At 40.2% G+C, this 19,667-nt stretch overlaps 1 protein-coding gene across 1 annotated transcript in view; it reads right to left on the bottom strand.

The window, feature by feature from the left end:
- Positions 1-668: 668 nt before the first annotated feature.
- The window catches only part of LOC115778485 (ephrin type-B receptor 1-like), a 121,332-nt gene continuing 102,333 nt past the window's right edge, over positions 669-19,667 (bottom strand). The window contains exons 17-20 of the mRNA XM_030726524.1: positions 13,817-13,966; positions 4,982-5,178; positions 4,685-4,843; positions 669-780 (exon numbers count right to left, since the gene is read on the bottom strand). Coding sequence (XP_030582384.1) covers positions 669-780; positions 4,685-4,843; positions 4,982-5,178; positions 13,817-13,966 — 618 coding nt within the window. The remainder of the gene's footprint in view (positions 781-4,684; positions 4,844-4,981; positions 5,179-13,816; positions 13,967-19,667) is intronic.

Below are 19,667 nucleotides of genomic sequence, written 5' to 3'. Positions count from 1 at the left end.
TTTAAACTGTTGGCTCTTGTCAGGATTCAAATGGTAGCAATTTTTAGGGACACACCGAAGTAGTCTCAGCGCACGCTGGAGATAACAAACCCGCTGTGCGTCTTGTCTTTTGAAACACTTTTTAAAGACCCTTTGTCAGTCTTTCGGTCTGGTTTGCGCCCCTTCATATAAAACATCTGCTCAGCCACTTTCTTCTTCACAGTCGAGTGTTTTGTGTCCTTACATAAAAATCTTCCTTTAGTCAGTCAAGATGGTTAAAATGGTTTCTAGATTTCGGTGACAAAAGTTACAGTTATGTTGGCATGTTGGGACAGGGGTGGGGGTTGGGATTTTAGCGCCATGGTCACTAAGGTCAGTACGTTTTTTTTTGTTTTTTTTTTGTTGTCGTTTTTTTCCCATGGCATTGCCTATTTTTGTTTTTACTTTATGTGACTGTAAAGCATCTACAGTGAATTGAGAGAGGTCTGTCCTGTCACCGAAGGACGGATCTGTCCATGCAGACACACAAATGGTCATAATGATTGTTTAAAAGCACGTGAAGTGATTGAGATCCCCAAAAGCAGCAAACTTAATTGTATGAGCTTAAAAACGGAAGTATAAGACAGCCTGCTCATTCACAGACTGCACACAGGTCGACTATTTCAGACCTTGCGGCTCCCCCTGCATGGCTACACAGATTCAGTGGGAGACTGATCATCGACGTGGTGCCTCATCAGCTGCACGCTGGTCAGGATTTTCTTCTGGTGGCCAGCAAGTGACACGCCGATCCTCTGCAGATCTCTGGAAAAACACAGATACAGATATGAGGTTTTGTCATCTTAACAAAAATCAAAAATAAATTGAGCACTCCTTGTAGTACACCTGGTAGGCCTCACCGCAGTGGTCTGGGTTAGAGCCTTTTGCTGCATGCTGACCATACCCACCCACTTCCCCCTTCTGTCTTTCTTTATTATCAAAAAAGGATAGTGATAGTAAAAATGAGTATCATTGGAACTGCTGTGTGTGGGATTTTAAACCACTAAATCAACAGTACAGTAAACATGAGCAGTTCTCCAACTGGGAAAGAAAAGGTGCCAGTACCCATAACAGCTTGAACATGCAGTAGGGTCTGTTTCTAACCATTTTGATTAAATAATGACAGAATAGCAGGTTGCGTTTAACTAAAAGGGAAGATATGGGAGAGGCTATCATAAAGTCCTGCGACACTGTTATATCCCAACCACTTAAGTTATGGCAGGTCTATTGTAGGAAACATAATGGTGAGCATGATTGAGGTTTAGGTGGTATCTCTGCTGGCACAGCTGTCATAGCAACAACAAATACTCACTTTACGAGGCTAGCTAACCGAGCTTCGATAAGCTGTTAGCAGAGCTAGCTGTTACTAACTTTGGTTATATAATATGTGATGATTACCCACTGCAATTATCAACTTCTGCTTCATTTTGATATCGAAATTCACAAACAGCTACCTCGCTCTCTCTCTCGGTATATAAAGTGATCTGATTGGCTGAATTATTTGAATAAATGTGATTTGACTGGCTGACGCCTGTGCTGGAATTATCTTTTTTACTTTTTTTTTTTCAACATTTCAGCACAAACACCACAAAGCAAAGCAAAGCAAAGCAAAGGATTCACAATTCAGTTTTGTAGCATATGGCATCACCCAACTGAATGACAACCAAGAGCTTTGAAGCCTAAACTGCATACACACATCCTGCCTTAGTGCAGTGCCAAGTAGTTTAGATGAGCAGTTCTTAAACTTTTGCTAAAAGTCCCTCTCAGTTAAGAGTTAGTGCGACCTGCTCCAATCAGTGCGTAGGAGCAGGGGCACACATACACAAACACGGGCACATTTGTTGGGCTAACTTTGAAAGGACATTTATTGACATTAATGTGTTCCCAAGTCTCTTACTTCTAAGTTTAACCACCACAACTGAGTGCTAAACCACTACCCTAACTTTAACTTAAAACTGACTTTAACCTTAAAACTAAAACCTCTAGCCTCTGAAAGGCATTTGAAGGGGGTGCTGATTTCACAAAGGCAAGTAGACAAGTACAAACTATATTTTTGAGTAAGTTCTTATGTAAGGATGGCTTTGGTTTTCTGCAACAAATAACAGATTGTGGGTTGCAGCTTTACGCAACCCACAATCTGCCGGTTCTGTGCAGCCACAGTTTGAACTGGCACAATCACACACAACATTCAATGAGTGTATCCTTAGAGCTGTCCTCCTTTTAGTAGAGTAGCTTTGTGATTGTGTGCATGTTTGGAGATATCTGTAAGTTTTATCTGTTTAGAAAAAACAAACAAACTCTGTGTTACACTCTGAATTTTCACTACATTACCATGTACTGTATAACAATTTTCTTTCTTAATTTAGTTAATAGGTACACCATCTATCACAGGATCACAGATTTGGACAAAAATGTCTTATCTAAACTCACTGAAAAAGAATATGTGCTTTGCATATAGGTTACATTCAGCATGCACTATTCATTTTATATTTATGTTGCCCACTTTGCTTTAAGCCTGTGTGTAAAAAGCTAGTCACGCCTCATTTTTAATATTTTGCTTCCAAGGAGCCAGACTTTCCTGTAATTTTTAAAGTGGTCTTGAGCAACAGTTCAGGCTTTCTGAAGTTTTTCTTTGGACATTGGTTGCTTCTTCACTCATTTTCAGTCCAGTCCCTGTACCCGACTATTTTCACAGGAATGTTTTTTGTTGGTTTGTTTGTTCATTAAGTGGCTTAACACTGACCTATGAATCATTCAAGCATAAAAAGAGCACCTAACACAAAGGATGGACCAGTGTTGTGCCTTCACATAACAGACAACTTAGCAAAGAACCAATTGTATTTTTAGGTATTATGTTACCAACAGCCTGCCACAAAAACACAACACGTTCCCATTTTTTTTTGTTGATTCTTAAAAAAATGCCAAAGATGACAAGGTTTGACAGGAATAAAATAGCATTTATGCACCAACAAGGTGGTTCCCAAAGAACTATTAGCTCAGCATGGTGTGCAGTCTGTCCTTCAAGAATGTGAAGAAAATGGACAAGTGAAGGACAAAAGACAAAGTGGAATCTGGCCCTTCAGTTGATCCATCTACTATTCACCAAAGCCTCATCAGAAGGTGGAAGGGTGGCTGTCAAGAAGTCGTTCTCAAGTAAGGGAAACAGGGAGGAAAGGCTGAGGTATGGCACAAATGACACAAGGACTGGACTGAAAAATCAGTGGCAACAGAATCGAAATTTTAAATTTCTGGTTCAAATTCCCATCAGTGAGTATGGAGGACGTCAGAAGAGAGGTACAGTGAGTGTCTACAGCCATCTGTAAAACACGGTGGAGATTCTGTCATGGTTTGGGGCTGCATTTCAGTCGGAAAAATACAGTCAGAATTTGACCCACCATGCAATACCATCTGAAAAGCAACTGATTGGCAACAACTTCATTTTTTAGCATGACAATGATCCAAAATACACTGCCAATGCAGTAGAATTCAGGCTATGTTGAAAAATAAAGGTGGTCATACCAAATATTGAGTTTTATGCTTGTTAAGAATTTACAAACTTTGTTTGGCAAAAAAAATTGGATTTGGGTCACTTCAGGCTGCAGTGTGAACGTAGCCTATGTCATGCCATGCACTTACTGACACAGCTGCAATAACATACCCTTAATACCAACTATAATTTTATATTTTTTAACCCTAGTTATTTATATATGTTTATCTTGTATGCCGTGACGTTTGAATTACATATTTTATTCTTATTTATATATTTTTAACTACTTACTATCAGATGCAAAATACATTTCACTGTGCATTGTCCTGTGTATAACTGTGCATGTGACAAATAAACCTAATTGTATCTTACATAATATCTATCTAAGTAGGCATGTTGCATAAGCAGAAGTTTAAAATAAGATTTAAGACACCACCATTTTAGTTCCAAATAAATACTAAATTATAAAGCGACTTCAGGTAGGTATTTTTCCCACATTAGTGATGAATTTTGTGTGAAAAGTATCTTAAAGTTTACTCACTTTTATAACTTTGCCTTGTTCACACTGTAACTGTGTTAAAATCCTCTTAATTAATCCCATTGGTGACATTTACCCTCTGCATTTGACCTATTCTAGCAATTTAAGAGGAGTGGACAGTCAAAGTGCATACAATGGGGACCTGCTCCAGGTCTGGTGCCTTGGTCAAAGGTAATGGCGGTAACCCTCTGTTGGGCTATTCACTAATAGAAAATTAAGGAAAGGCTCAGCTGCTGTCTAACAGAATTAAGGAGTCACCTCACTTCACATATTTGCCATCTTTACAGGCTCTTTCAGGCAGGAAAAAAGTGATCAGCCCATTCTTTCTAATAAATAAAAGAGTACTGAAGGTACATTCATTAATTAAACCTTGCAAAATTTCCTCATAGACACATTGGTATTTATTTGACTGTGATATCATGGCACTCATAGCATTTTCAACCATGAAGAGTGGAGGAAATAAGGATGGCAGTAAGTAAGCCAGCTATAGAGAGACAGACAAGTGTTCACACAGTCAGCCAACCAGCTGCCCCACCAGTCTTCCAACAAAAAAGATGCCGATTTGGCAGGATCAGCTAAGTGTGAGACTCAGGCAAAGAGAAGCAGACAGACAAAAATAGAGGCAATTTAATGGCTAAACCTACTCAGCTGTGATTTGTGTGACGAGCGGCAAAGAGGTGAAGCCCGAGCCCAGGAAGGAGTCTCTGTACTGGGTCATCTTCAGTGCAGCCAGCCAGTCATCCACTGAGCTCACCCTGCTTAGGTCTGGAGCTCCACGGTCTAACAAGGGATGATGGGAAGGACTGCAAAGAGTAGATACAAGACAATGTGGAGTTAAAAAAAACAAAACAATACAAAAACCCCAGGTCTGTCACTGAAACAGGGGGATAAGATAGGAAGAATGTGTTTGTGTATGTAAATGAGCTTGTATCTCAGCTCACCCAGGGGCCATGTTGTTGGTGCCAGTTTTGAGAGATGCAGGGTTGCGTATCATTTTGTCCAACATGCTGACAATATCGGGGAACTTTGGCCGTGCGTTTCTGTCTTTCTGCCAGCAGTCCAGCATCAGTTGGTGCAGCACTATTGGACAGTCCATGGGAGCTGGAAGCCTGAAGTCCTGCTCTATGGCATTTATCACCTGGGACGTGGCAGAAGAATCAAAGAGGGAAAGGAGAAATTTAAAGAGTAGAAAACAAATGACCACAAATAGTTGCAGAAGAAGACTGCAACATGCTGCATATTTCAGGCCCAATAATTAAAGCTTATATAATCGGTATCTTTATAATGATGCTTTGGCAATGTTTAATAAGAAAGATCTGGCTTATTAAACCTGTGCTATTCCTGGTGTTGTTGTTTTGTTCCCACTTCCAGTACCTGATCATCAACTTATGCTCTTGGATATTCAGGGAGTTTTCATTACCTATCACATGACAAGGGTCAGTCTCCAAAGAGTCCAGCTCTATCTCCTACCTAATTTGGGTTCTGACTATACTCAAAACATATCTTTTTTTTAAGCCAATAAACAATGTTATGCACTTCTAAATGATCTCTAACATTTTAAAATGGCAAAACTTAATTGAATAATAACTAATTGAGCTCCACAAACCATTTGGGCATCTTGTTTTGTTGCTTCAGGTTTACAATTGCAATTAATTGTTTTGCTTTAGGCCCCAGTCCCACAGGCCTAGAAACTGGTCAGTGACCATCTGGCAACCACCGGTCACCAAGGAAAAATTAGCATTCTCCAACTGGTTGGGGAGTGTTTGCTGGAGGTTGCTGGCAGTTGCTGGTATGAAACTGGTCACAAAAAGGTATATGGTGCTGCACCGAAAACCTTGTTGCGATTTCTTCGGTTGCTAACAGGTTGCCACAGTTTCAAGTAGCTTGCATGAACGATGCCAAATTTTCTATAAACACTTGCAAACTACTCACTAAGTGGTCATGAAACTGTGAAAAGTGCAGCATAAATTGGAAATGGAGACTGTTCACCTCGAAAGTAAAAGTTGTGCCTTTTGAAATGTGTTATATTGGCTGCAATGGTTCGACAAAACATTTAGTTTGAAGGCAAAGATTTCCACCAGCAACCTCTATCAACCACTCACCAACTGGTGTGGGGAATATACATTTTTCCCTAGTGACAGAGGCTGTCAGGTGGTCACTGATCAGTCTCTCTGAGGCCTTATTCAGTCACACAGTCACACTCAGTGTTCCTTTGAATGTTGCTTAAAAACAGTCTTGTAAGTCTTTTTGTTTTTTTGCCTAAATAATATTAATGTATGTATGTAAAATTGTAGCATTAATTAATAGACTTCTTTGAACAGTTTTGTAGCAATGGGGTCTAATAGGCACGCTGACGGTTTAGAGCAGGGGTGTCAAACAGTGGTTTTCAGTGGTTGTTCCTTTTTCCCCTCTATCAGTGAAGAATAATAAAATATCCTAGCTTTACAAAGTTGCTTTTTTTATATAACACATCAAACCATTTTTCCAGGCCAAACAAAGGTTTTCTAGGTTAGTGCAATGCCCTTTCCTCTTCAGCTTACGAGTTATCTGCTCTAAGGCATGAGTTTGTGAGTTACACTGGTGAGTCAAACCTCTCTGATTTGTTGCTTTCTTTTTCAGAGGAGTCACAGTATCCGGCGTTGTACGCAGTGAAGATGTAACACTAATAAAGTAATCAACCTCTGTAAAAGAAAGGTTCAGGTAGCTGCTCTGGATTGTGTTGGCATGTGGCATTGAAGAAGATAACAAAGAAGGAAGCATTTTTTAAAATTTTGTCACAGCACTTTCAGAACAACATCTAGTGTACTGAAATTGTCGTTCCAGTGCTGTGTAGTCCATTATTTCTAAAATTAAATGTTACTAAGAAATGGTCAGGCAAACGAGGGTTTTAAGGAAAAACTGCTAAATGTTAAGTTTCTATACCATATGTCAGGATGACATCTAGAGTGTGATTAAAACAGTGAGTGGGCTCATTTACATTTTGAGAGAAGCCAATTGAGTCTTATAATAAATCAAATGTAGTGTTGTGTTGTCATTTTCAGCATCCACATGAATGTTAAAATCACCCACTACAATTATTTTATCTGAACTGAGCACTAAATCAAATAAAACTCTGAGAAGTCATATAGAAACTCTCAATAAGTGCCAGGCAGATGACATATAAAAAATAAGACAGTTTTTTGTGTTTTCCAGTTAGAGTACATGAGGCTAAGAGTAAGGCTTTCAGATGAATTAAAACTCTGTCTAGGTCTTTGGTTTATTATTAGGCCAGAGAGAAAAATTGCTGCCACTCCTCCTCCTTGGCCTGTGCTTTGAAGATTCTGTTGACAGAGTTGACACCATAATTTGGGGGTGTTGACACATACTGCTGCAACCAAGTTTCTGTTATATATATACACACACACACACACATATATATATATATATATATATATATATATATATATGTGTGTGTGTGTGTGTGTGTGTGTGTGTGTGTGTGTGTATATATATATATATATATATATATATATATATATATATATATATATATATATATATACACACACACACACACACACACACACACACACACACACACACACACTCACACTCACACTCACCCATTCACATGAATGGTTGAGTGGGTCCAAACTTTTGACTTTTGGTACAGTAAATATACATTTGCACTGATGCTGCCACTACCCAATTTTTAGTGCACATGCATTTGTGCAATCTGCTTCAAGGTAACAATGAAATGGCATCACTCACAGAGCTTCCTCATTGGCAGAGCTTGAAATTTTGAGTTATGAATGGCAATTTTTTTCTTTCTAAAACAAGCTTCCATAGCATTCTCTCTTCACCTCTGTAAATACTTTCCTGCAGTTTATGGGCTCAGTCAGTTGTTTTGGGTCATATTGAAAATATTAAGTCTATTTTGTAAATCTTGGTCATAGTACTGTATGTTTCAAAATGGACAATTATCTGTGGTATGAAAATGGACACTCTTTGGCTAATGACTTGTCAATCACAACTCAGTAGCCAATGAGTGTGCAGTTTTATAGGCAGACCCCGGCCCTCCTCATCACATTGGGGTTTTTTTGCACCCGCCATCATTGATGAGAGAACATCAAAAAAGGACTTCAGAAAACAATGAGTAACAAGTAAATGGTAGCTACATTTATCTTTTCTATATTCTATGATCATCAAGGCCAATATCAGCTGGTATACTGATATTTGACTGATATCTCAGTACATCTCTTATATCTACAATGCCCAAAAGTTAACAGGGTGAAATGACATTGCAATATATAAAAGTTAGCTCATTGGCCTAATTCACATTGTTTAAAGATTGTATGTATTGCATTTGTATTTGGTCATTTTTGGTATAAATTTGAGAAATACTAGGACAGTTTTTCATAAATGTGAGATATAAATGAGAGCGAGAGAGAAAAGAAAAACACTTTAAAAGAAATTAAATGTTGTGAAATGACATCAGAAAACTGAACGCAGTATGGTGCTGGTTTGTGATGCGCAGCATATCAAAAGGCTAAAAAGATCAGCCCCCTGAGTCAATCTCTCTCGCTGCTGTTTGTCACTTCCTTCAGGCAGACCAGCATATGGTAAGAAGTGGAACGTGTTCTGTGTTACAGCTCCTTTGTGATTTCAGCTGATAAGACGGGTATATTTTTACAGAACAATCTTGCCTCGTTCAGCTTTATTTAAAACCACACAAATGAAAACTCAGATTAGTTAAGAGGATCCAATTTCCGTTTAAGAACTTCATCCTGACACAGCGTGCAGTCGCACAGTATATCCAGATATTCATCTCTAAGCAGCAGTAACTTCTGCTGCAGTCTCAGATGTCAAGGCAGGTAGTTTTACACAGAGGAGCTTTTGATTTCATCACGCCCGTGCAGGTATTGAGAATGATAAAGCTCTTTCAAAGTTTTTTTTTCCTTTCTACCTGTGAAAACTTTTAGGTAGGAATTTTGTAGAGCAGAGAGGTTGTGCTAGATGTGTCAGGATACCTTTGAGTATCCTGACACACAGAATGTAATTATCCAGAACATCACAGAATTTAAAACTAGCTGCCTTGCCACTCTAAAAATAATCAAAGAAAGGAAATATCACGTTTAGTAACCATTACCTGAAATTATTCTGCCCCCTGTGCCAGAACTGTGAAATTATTATTTTTTATTTCTCCCCAGCTGTAATTACAATGGTTGTAATGTTTAAAACTCCCATTGTTGTGTGCCCCCCAAGTTCGAAAAGTGCCATCTACCATTTTTTAAACATGTTCTAGCAGCTCCCGCCCATTTCAGATATCCAATTATTATCATTTCTTGCCATCTTTCACACTCTAATCTTTTTTGCTTTATAAATTAAAAGGTGGATTAATATATACTCAACAGCCGTAGAAAATAGAATAAATGACAGAGCTGTTCTGAAGACATTTTTGAGGTGCACCTTTATTTGTTCAAATTTAAAGCTAAAAAACTTGAGAGCCTTTCTATGTCATTTCTAACAAATGAAAATGCAGGCATTGAATTAAAATATATATGACAATATTTTAAAAAAATGGGAAATTGGTAAGCAGACAGATTTATTGAATCATATATGGTGTTCAAAAAGATTGGAGCAACATTTTTTAAAATGTGTTTGGTCCTAAAAGCTGTAGCTGCACAGTGCTGTGTAGGTAAAATGCAGCATTTTCAGAGCCCGCAACATTCTGACCTGCATCCACACAGCTGCCGACAACTCTCTGCAATAGGTGAAAGCTTAGTCCAGAAATTCTGCTGCCGTGTTTGGGGCTAATGCACTCTTCCCTGCCTTTATATGCATCCTGTTATTTTAGGCAGCATACTGTACCTCACGTGCTGCAGTACAGCTGCTCAAGTAGGAGGAATGGCCATTTCTTGCCAACCTGGTATCATCAACACCCTCAGCTGTAGTGGACCTGCCATAATATTCTGTATCTTGACCACAAAAAATTCTAATATCTTCAGGTCACCATCAGCCTCCACTGTTGGTGGATACTGGCTGCGTTTGCTGAAGAGATCAGATGCCTCATTACATACTCCCCAATGTCTGCTAAGCTGTCTTCTTGCCTTTGCTGGGCAAGGCTGAAACAACAAAACAGCCTGTGAACGCATGAAAGAAGAGAATCCCTTTACTCTTCTCTAGTCTCAGAGACAGACAAAGGTCATGCACAAGGATCCACTTCAGATTCTGCCCATAGCCAAAGGCAATCAGCAACTGCTGCACACCAATTTCCTTAAGGGCTGGTGGAATGCTAACGGCTGTTAGAAGCATATCTGACCCTGGCATGTGGAAAGATTCTTGTGCCGGCTTTGTCGTGACTGCAAGGAGCTTCCTCATCTAGGCTCATGGTGTGGGTGCTTAGAGCATGTTTTTCTTGGGCTGCAGTGACCACGTTTGGGGTTGTTATGTGTGCAGTTGTGTCAGCAAGGAGGAGTTTGGTTTTGCTGTTACTGTCTCAGGAATCTGTGTGTTTGGTTTGAATTTTGCTCTTCAAGCTCAGTGGCAGGTAGATATCAAAGATGATGCGTATTGTCTTGGATATGGAGGAATATGCTTCTCTCGTGGGAAGGACAATATGCACTTGAAAAAAAAAAAGGCAGTGCTGGGATTTCTGACAGCTGTGGTGCTTCCCACCATCACTCAGTGCTACAGGGAATGGGCGGTTCTTACGACATAAGAACTCAGCTCCAGGTCACTTTCCCCGCTTTGACATGAGTTGAACAGCCTGGAGATGAGCTGTTGAGAACTTGTTGTTCTACCCAGTCAAGGTGACTTCTGTCATGCATCAGGGTCTGGATTTGTTACAGCAGGAGAACGGCTTACCCATGAAACAAACTACCTCTACTACTGCACTCCTAAACCCTATATATCAGAGGTTTAGTATACTTCTGCCACCTTGACCACCATACATGTTACCCTATCCAGTGCACTGGTAGCCATTTAAAAAAAATGGTTGGGTGCCACCATGAGTTCAAAACGTCCATGCACATGACTGGATACTTCTAAAACAAAGACTCATTTGTCTACAAATAACTGCCTTAACTGTTCCTTCAAACTCATCATTTATCAGTTTAAAATGCCCGGTGTGTACCCACTATTCCCCATCACTTGACCTCCACGTCCACCAGCACACCTGCTCCTGTTTCCCTGCCCTGTAACCACAGTACTGCCAGATTTTCTATTTTCCATTCCTGCCAGATTGGTCCAGCTTTTTGTCCTGTTATCCTGCCTACCTCCATTTATGACCTCTACCTGTTTCTGGACTTATTCCTGCCAGATTTTGCCCCCTCGGACTCCTCTGCCTCTCCTTGCTTTGATCACTGACCTACTAAACTTTGTTTTCCCTCCACCTTTTCTGGCTGTGATTTGCGCTTCTGTGTCCAAATCTCTACTTCTACAGTAGAAGTGCTAGAATGAAATAATACTTCAGTGTCTTTTTTGTCACAGTTCCCTGTAAATGTAAAGTTACAAGTCTGTATCGGTGTACTTAGAAGTCTACCTCGCAGTAAGCTGAGGTAATGCGGTGCTTCTCCTACTGTAAATGCAGCGCTGGGGATTTGTCTGCTCGCTGAGTGAACTCTACTTGACCCCGACACACTTCTCGGGCTTTGTGCCGCATAAATTCACTTTAAGCACCACTGTCAATCAAAATAGCAGCGAATGTAGTGAAACATCACAGGTCTCTTTCATGATTAATTCATGTTGAACACAGCACCTGCAGTGGCTCCGCTGACAATTTCACCGCTCCGTGTTCTTTGAAATTGCATGTGTGTGTGTGTGTGTGTGTGTGTGCATGCCTTTACACATGTCTGCTTGCATGTGTGTGTGTGTGTGTGTGTGTGCGGATTAGCAGGGTGTGTGATATGTGTGAGTTTAGGGTGTGAGATTCATGCATAGTTAATGCCCCAGCAGACCTTCGTTAGTGGTAACACTCACTTTCCCCATCATTATACACAGTCTCTGCCATTATAAATCTGTCTCTGTCATTATACTGACTATGTCATTACTGCTGCATAGGCCGTTGCTTGGGAGCAAGCATGGGGGAGAAGCTGCAAGGGAGGAGGGGAGAAGGGAAGAGAAACGGGAAAGTGTGAAATGAGGGGAAAGAGGTGTTTAAGGTGATATAGAAGCTACACAGGGAAATGGTGCTCTACAGACAAATATGAGGAAGTGAATTAGACTTATGTGTCAGTCTTTTAGTTAGGAGGGGACCTTACCACTGATGAACTCCTCGACAAAAACAAGTCAACCTAACAAAGAAACATGTCAAAAGTCTGGACACACTCACGATTGTGTCCAAACTTTTGATCGTACTGTATATTCTGAGTTAACAAGGTCTAAAGCCAGAGAATTGTTATTGGAGAGGAGCAGTGGTTTGCAAAATGTCATGTATAGAATAGAAATAACCAAAGGAACCTCTAAATATTTTCTAAAAGACAGTTAAAACGTTGCTGATTGAAGATATTTATCCGGGTAATAAACACAAATGGCAGCTGCTCAGTGGTGCTTTGGCAGGTTTTCTGCAGCAATAAAATGTATTTTAAAGTTTTGACTCAAGCGAAATTGGAAGCTTGTAAAATCCCCAGCCTCCTTTGTGTCAAAGTCATTAACCGTATCATCAGAGAAAGCTACAATTTTGATTTAAAGCCTCAGTGATTTGAGGTAGTTTTTAGTGTTCAACTATAATCTGTGTATCAGGTTTCTTCTCAGAACAGAAACTTAAAAATAAAAAATGTCTGCAGTCCAGTCTCGTGGAACCTTCATTTTCTTGGATTGAACCACATCGCTTTTAGGTTTTAATGATAAAATTTGATTTTCAGTCTAAAGAAAGTATTAGCGTTTTTGGTATCACTTTATAATAACCATTAATTGTGGTGGTTAATTAATGTTTATTTTCTAGTCATTTACTAACATTTACTGTTAAAAAAAACAATGAAGTTATGTGAAATAATTCCTAATTGTTTAATAACTGATTTAATAAGCATACATATGTGACAGATTAGACTTCTCTCAGTTACACCAAAGGACAACTTGACGGTGGGGCAACTGATCAGTAGTTAAATTCTTATTTTAAAAAAACACAGTTAAATGTGGTACTTGTTAACAAATACAAACTAAAGAACATAAAATGTTATTATTACTGTATATGTCAATGTCAATGTCTTCTGAATATATCTTAGCTATTAACTAATGTTTACAGTAGCTCTCAATTTAAAATTTACCACGGTTATGATAAAGCGTGTCAATGTGTAAATAGTAAATGTGCACCGATCACGAAAACATAATTTCTAGCCTGAATAACATCAGGAAGACTGTAATCTCCAAGAACTTAATAAACATCAGTGTGATACGAGGAGACACAAAAAGAGGGAAAAAAACAAGGTAAAGCAGTGCTGCAGCAAATTGATCATACTGTGAAGGTAATTGGAATAAAGCTGTCACTACCATGAAATATTCCCAAAAGACAATACCAGCTAAGAGAAAAAAAGAATCCTTTGCCTTTTGGTCTGATTTTCATGGAACAAACACTTCTGTGACACTTAAATTGATGTCCTCATTTTCCACGTGTTTTCCTAGACATGCAGACACCCCGCTGTGACAGAGGAAACAAACAAGCACATCCCCCAAACACCACACACACGCACACACCGGAAAAGACGTACGAGATATTTAACAGTCACAGACATCAGTGAGAACTCGAAACAGGAGACAGCCCCCCCTCCTCTCTCTTAGACAATCAGGTGGTGACTTACATCTTGGTTGCTCATATCCCAGTAAGGTCTCTCTCCATATGACATCACCTCCCAGGTGACGATCCCATAACTCCACACATCTGAAGCTGACGTGAATTTCCTGTAGGCGATGGCCTCTGGTGCCGTCCACCGCACAGGGATTTTACCTCCCTGAGAGAAAGAAGGGGAAAAAAGGGGGAAGAAGAAAGGGAGAACAAAAGAAATAAATAACTAAAGAGAGAAAGGAAGGAAAAAGGATTTATAGCTTTATAGCTGATTGTTCTGTTTACGTATTTGTCACATAGTTCTTAACTGAAGTCTCTTACCAGACACAGTGATGAGAACTGTGTGGATTTTACACAGTAACTACACGTACGTGTGTAAAAGAAAAGTTGTAAACTTGGGGGCAATTTAAGAGCAGGCAACATGGGCCTGAATTTTCCTACTTTTTTGTTTTTTTGTTCTCTAGTGTGGAAGTGTAGACAAAGCAGATGCTCGATAGCATCCACCTGCTTCACATAGACAAATCCACATCTGCCTGCTGTTGTCTTTTCTAATGAAGACAAAGTAGTGAGTAAACAAAAACTTCTTCCTTCTGACTGCTGAGTGAAATCCAACATAAAAGGATGTATTACCATATGCTGGTTTGGCTGGTGTATCAAATTTAATATATTAAAGGAAATGCTTAAGACAAACAATTCTCTTTAATAGAGGCCTTTTTAATCCAGGCAAGCAACATGAGTTTAAGGCAATGTGTATGGTCTGTCAGGCAAGATGGACCATTAACCCTCTGAAGTCCTGGGTCTTTCACCCAGTTGTTTTAGTTTTGTATCCTTGGTTTAATTTTTTGGATCTTTAATTCTGTTTACCTTTGTGCTCTGGGTTCTGTTTACATGTTGAGTACTGGTTTGTATTTACATCTTTGTGTGTTTCAGTTTAATCTAGCTTCCCTAGTGTTCCACTGAATTTGATTGTTAAGCCTTCATCTCTGTGTTAGGTGTGTTCGCTGATTTTCCTAAGCCCGTTCTGGATGTTTGGACTCCTTGTTACCTTTTGGATTTTGGACTTTGTGATTTTTCTGGACCAAGAAGCATTAAAGCTTGTTTAAAGTGTATTCCTGCCTCAAGAGTCCTACATTTGGGTCCATAAAAAAAAAAAAACTTGTTTATCCACACAGCGTTCCATGGCATCTTCATAGGTGACAACACTAACCCCACCCTAGCCCCATGCTGTATTTTTAAGAAGGCTAACACAGACTTTTCTTGGAAAAAAAAATCTGTATAGTCTGCGCACAGACTACTTTTCATTGTATCAAAGTGTCATTTTGTCAGTGTTGTCGCATGAAAAGATATACTTAGATATATGCAGACATGGGAGGGGTGTACTCACTTTTGTGATACACCGTACATTGTGCTTGTGTCCTTGTGTTTTATATGCGGTGCCAGCCACAGCACTTTTTTCCCTCACTGATCCCCACTCTTTGATGTGGTCAGAGTTTTGCTTTTGTTTTTTTCTTCTTCAGAGGCAAACATATTTTTCTTTCAAGTTATTACACTTCTTTGTACATTCCTTCATGTCCATGATTTGTAAATCTCCCTGCAGGAATTTGCTGACACCTGGGATTCCTTATATTGAGGTTCTGATTATTATTCCCTCACTGATAAAGTGTGGCAAAAAAGTAGCTGAAAAAGTAGCACAAGAGGAATCAATGGTACTGAACAGGCCAATCACAGTAGTTGGTGGCTGTGTCAACATGATGTGTACTTACGTTTCTAGGGAGGTGCATGTCAGATTACATGTAGGTTACAGTGTAGGGTTTCAGAGGATTTGCAGTTATGATATATTTGCGGAGTCCACTGACCAGTCGGTAAGGGGTGCAAATGCCAAGGTTCCCACTGGCCAGAAGTGGAATGCTCAAACAGAAGTGGACCAAACTATCAGTAGGCTGCAACACCAAGAGATAATTGGCACAGTCCAGGCAGGGAGAGCAGGGCTAGGATGGGGAAAGGTGCCACGGTTTTGGTCTACAGCCAACCACAAAGAGAGGAAGGAATTGCGGTGGCGGAGGTGACCAGGATGGAGGAAGAGCGTTATAAGATCAAGGTGGTGTCACAAGGGCAACAAGGAAGTTGGACAACCTGGGAAGGGGTCGTCAACCGAAACATCAGTTGGTCTGAACTGAGGAAGATCCCACAGGCAAGGATAAGCTTCCTTATTTGCTCCACATACAACACGCTTCCATGTCTTCAGAACCTTCACCAGTGGTTCGGGAATAAAGAAGGCTGCTCGCTCTGCAATGCTCCCAATGCTAGCCTCCAGCACATCCTGCAAGCGTGTAAGATCGCGCTCTCCCAGGGGCGCTATAGATGGTGCAATTACCAGGTTTTGAGAAATCTAGCCGAACTGCTGGAGGTGCATCAACAGGACAGCAAAGAACCACCACCAGAGGAGGACCACACCAAATTTGTCACAGAGGACAGGGGAAGAAGAAATTCAACGCCAAAAGAAACACCAAGGCCCTTTTCCCCCGGCCAGGAGTGGAACTTGACGGTTGACCTTGACGGGTAGCTTCGCACAGTACCACTAGAGGTGGAGATTAAGGCTGCCTCTGAGTGCAGGCAAGTCAAATATCAAGAGCTGGCTGCAGAGTGCCGGGAAGCAGGCTGGAGAGGACCTGGAGGAGGCTGAGAAAGGCGGCTCTTGGCTCTGGATAAGGAGGAAGGACAGGCGCTGGGGAAATGACTAACTCAGACAATGGCTGCAGGGCTAAACATCCATCAGCTGCAAGGAGTCACTGCTCCGCCACCAGGAGACGTCCCAGGAGTAAAGGAGTGAAACGTTGGTGAATGGTGGTACCTGGCTGAAGACCTTGGAGCTGACCCATGGGCACTGGAGGAGGTGCGACAGGCAGTAATGCCCAGCAGGTCATTCCACCTACCTGTACAGTTAATGATGTAGCTTAAACACATACTGTAAGTATAAATCCCTTTTTGGAACTCAGGGGGTTAAAATATGAACTGATATGTTAGCCCCTAGCCTCTAGGATGAATTTAATTCAAATCAGAGTACTGGAGTATAGTATTCTGATTTTCCATTGTGAGTTCAAAAATATTGCCTAAATTTATGAACAGATATCTCTGAAGCTAGTGATTGAATTTTCATCAGCCTCAGGGTTAACGTGCTGTATGAACAATGTGAACATGCTGTGACTTCACATGTACAGGAAGTGAGAAAGGCATTATGGGATAATGGGCAATGCAGGATATACTGATATAAAAAAAAAAAGACAGAGTGGAAAAAATTCTGTGTGCAAAGTCGTCTAAACTGCAACAGGAACAAGATAAGTGGCTGAACATAATTTTTATTAACAAGGAAGCTACTCGCCAGCCTGTAAACACTGACACAACCACATGGACAAGTGAGTGGCAGAAACAAAATAACACAAATTGTTACCTTCAAGCAGCGCGTGCTGACATGTTAAATGTAATCAGTTGAGCACATTTTAATTTAAAGTATTAACATTCAGCTCAAAGCACAGCTGAGCTGAGGTACGGCAGCGGCTGGTGAAGTCCGGCTTAGATTGATGAAAAATCTGTCTGACAATGCAAAGGCTATCTGACAAGCTGAGTCTTCCTAAAATGTCCAATACACCACCCGCAGGACAAACTTCAGTGCGGCCTTTATCAGCTTAGTCTTAATTAAGATCCCAGACAGGCAGTTTGGCTCCACCACACAGATAAACGTGTAGAAAATGACACATATCATGATTGAATTATTGAGCACATAAAAATATGCAAATATTATGAAAACACATTTCTATCATATTATATAAAAGTTCCTACACGGTTGATAACTAATATTCTGATTGCACTGGGAAGATTACTCTCAATATTTGGTTACCTCACACAGTAAGATGAGATTCTTCTTGCCAGGATTCAGCAAATGTGCAGCGGTTTTCATTGTTCACAAATGCAGATACATTTTTAAAAAAGCTAATGAAAGCTGGAACACTTGTTATCTATTAGCAGATGGTTTCAAAGTAGCAGTTTGGCAAATTCTTCCTTCTTTTGCTCATATTGATTGTTTGTCTGCTCTAACTGGTCAATAGTATTTGGATAATAAATGGAAGCCACTGAGGTTTTGATGGCAAAAATCTTGTCTTTGCCTTCAAATTCTATATATTTTCATTGGCCACTTTGTTAGGCACACCTGTTCAACTGCTCATTAATGCAAAAAACTATTTATGCATATACCTACCTATAATAGCCAATCACACTGCAGCAGTTCAATGCATTTAGGCTAGGGGAGGGACTTTAACGCGTTAATTTCGATTAATTAATTACGGGGAAAATAACGAATTAAAAAATTTTAATCGCCCTTTGCACCGTGGAACATTTCTCAGTGCACGAGGTCCAGGCATACAGATTACATCGATGCACAATGTGATGGTCATGATGAGCTGTGTCCAAATTCAGGATTCCACGTGGGCCCACGAAGACCGCAAAGGCCGGAAGTGAGCGGCTGTGAAATTGGACGGTCTAGCCTTCATATCTGCATGACCTGCCCTCACCTCAGCGTAGCTCATGTTGCCTAGCAACCATGACTGCGAAGCACAGCTGTGGAAAAGCAGCTGGTTAAACGGAGAACGTTTTTGGTTTTAATTTTAAATCTTTAATTAAAAATAAGCTGTTAAAACAAGTGTAACACATTTCAACATCAAGGAATACAGCTGAGCAAATGATTAATTTCCAGCTATATTAAGTGAGACATTAATGTTGAATAAAACTATCCAGTTATGATTCTGAAATTTAATTTCAGGGGTTTGCTTATCACAGGAGCACTTCCACCCATTGGTCTGTGTAGTAGACTGGTGGGAAAATAAACAAAATTTTGAAGCTTAAGCTTATGTAGATTGATGGATTCATCAACCAAACTTAAATTAATATTTCTCATGTTAAATATTGAAATGTGATTAAAATGCGATGGATTTTGATTAATTAATTACAAAGCTTCTAATTAATTTGAATCATTTTTTAATCGAGTCCCACCCCTAATTTAGGCACATTAACATGGTCAAAAGGACCTGCTGAAGTTCAAACTGAGCATCAGAATGGGGAAGAAAGGTGATTTTAGTGATATTGAATGTGGCATAGTTGTTGGTGCCAGATGGGCTGCTCTGAGTATTTCTTTAAGTGCTGATCTACTGCGATTTTTCCACACAGCTTCCCGTGGGGTTTCCAGAGAATGGTTAAAAAAAGAGAAACTATCCAGTGAGCAGCAGTTCAGGGTGAAAATGCCTTGTTGTTGCAAGAGGAAAATGGCCTGACTGCTTTGAGCTGATGGGAAGGCAAAAATAACTCAATCACTTGTTACAACTAAGGTATGCAGAAGAACATCTCTGAATGCACAAGATGCTGAACCTTGAGGTAGATGGGCTACGGTAACAGAAGACAACGGTTTGTCTGCTAAGAATTCACACAGCTTCACCAAAACTGGACAACAGAAAATTAAAAAAGCCTGGCCTGATGATTTCTGCTGGGACAGATGGCAGGGTCAGAATTTGGTGTAAACAATATGAAAGCTTGTGTTGGGGATATCATTTAAACACCACAAGTCTGCCTGGGTAATGTTGCTGACCATATCCATCCCTTTGTGATACCCATCTTCTGATGGCTGCTTCCAGCAGGATAACGCACCATGTCACAAAGCTCAAATCACCTCCACAGTCACCAGATCTCAATCCAATAAAGCACCTTTGGGATGTGGTGAAACAGAAGATTCACATCATGGATGTGCAGGTAACAAATCTGCAGCAGCTGTGTGACGCTATCACGTCAATATGGACCAGAATTTCAGAGGACTGTTTCCAGCA

Source organism: Archocentrus centrarchus, chromosome 4 (genome assembly GCF_007364275.1).
Source record: "Archocentrus centrarchus isolate MPI-CPG fArcCen1 chromosome 4, fArcCen1, whole genome shotgun sequence".
Taxonomy (NCBI): Eukaryota; Metazoa; Chordata; class Actinopteri; order Cichliformes; family Cichlidae; genus Archocentrus; species Archocentrus centrarchus.
Note: the sequence above shows the minus strand (reverse complement) of the source record. Positions and strands in the feature narration are given on the sequence as shown.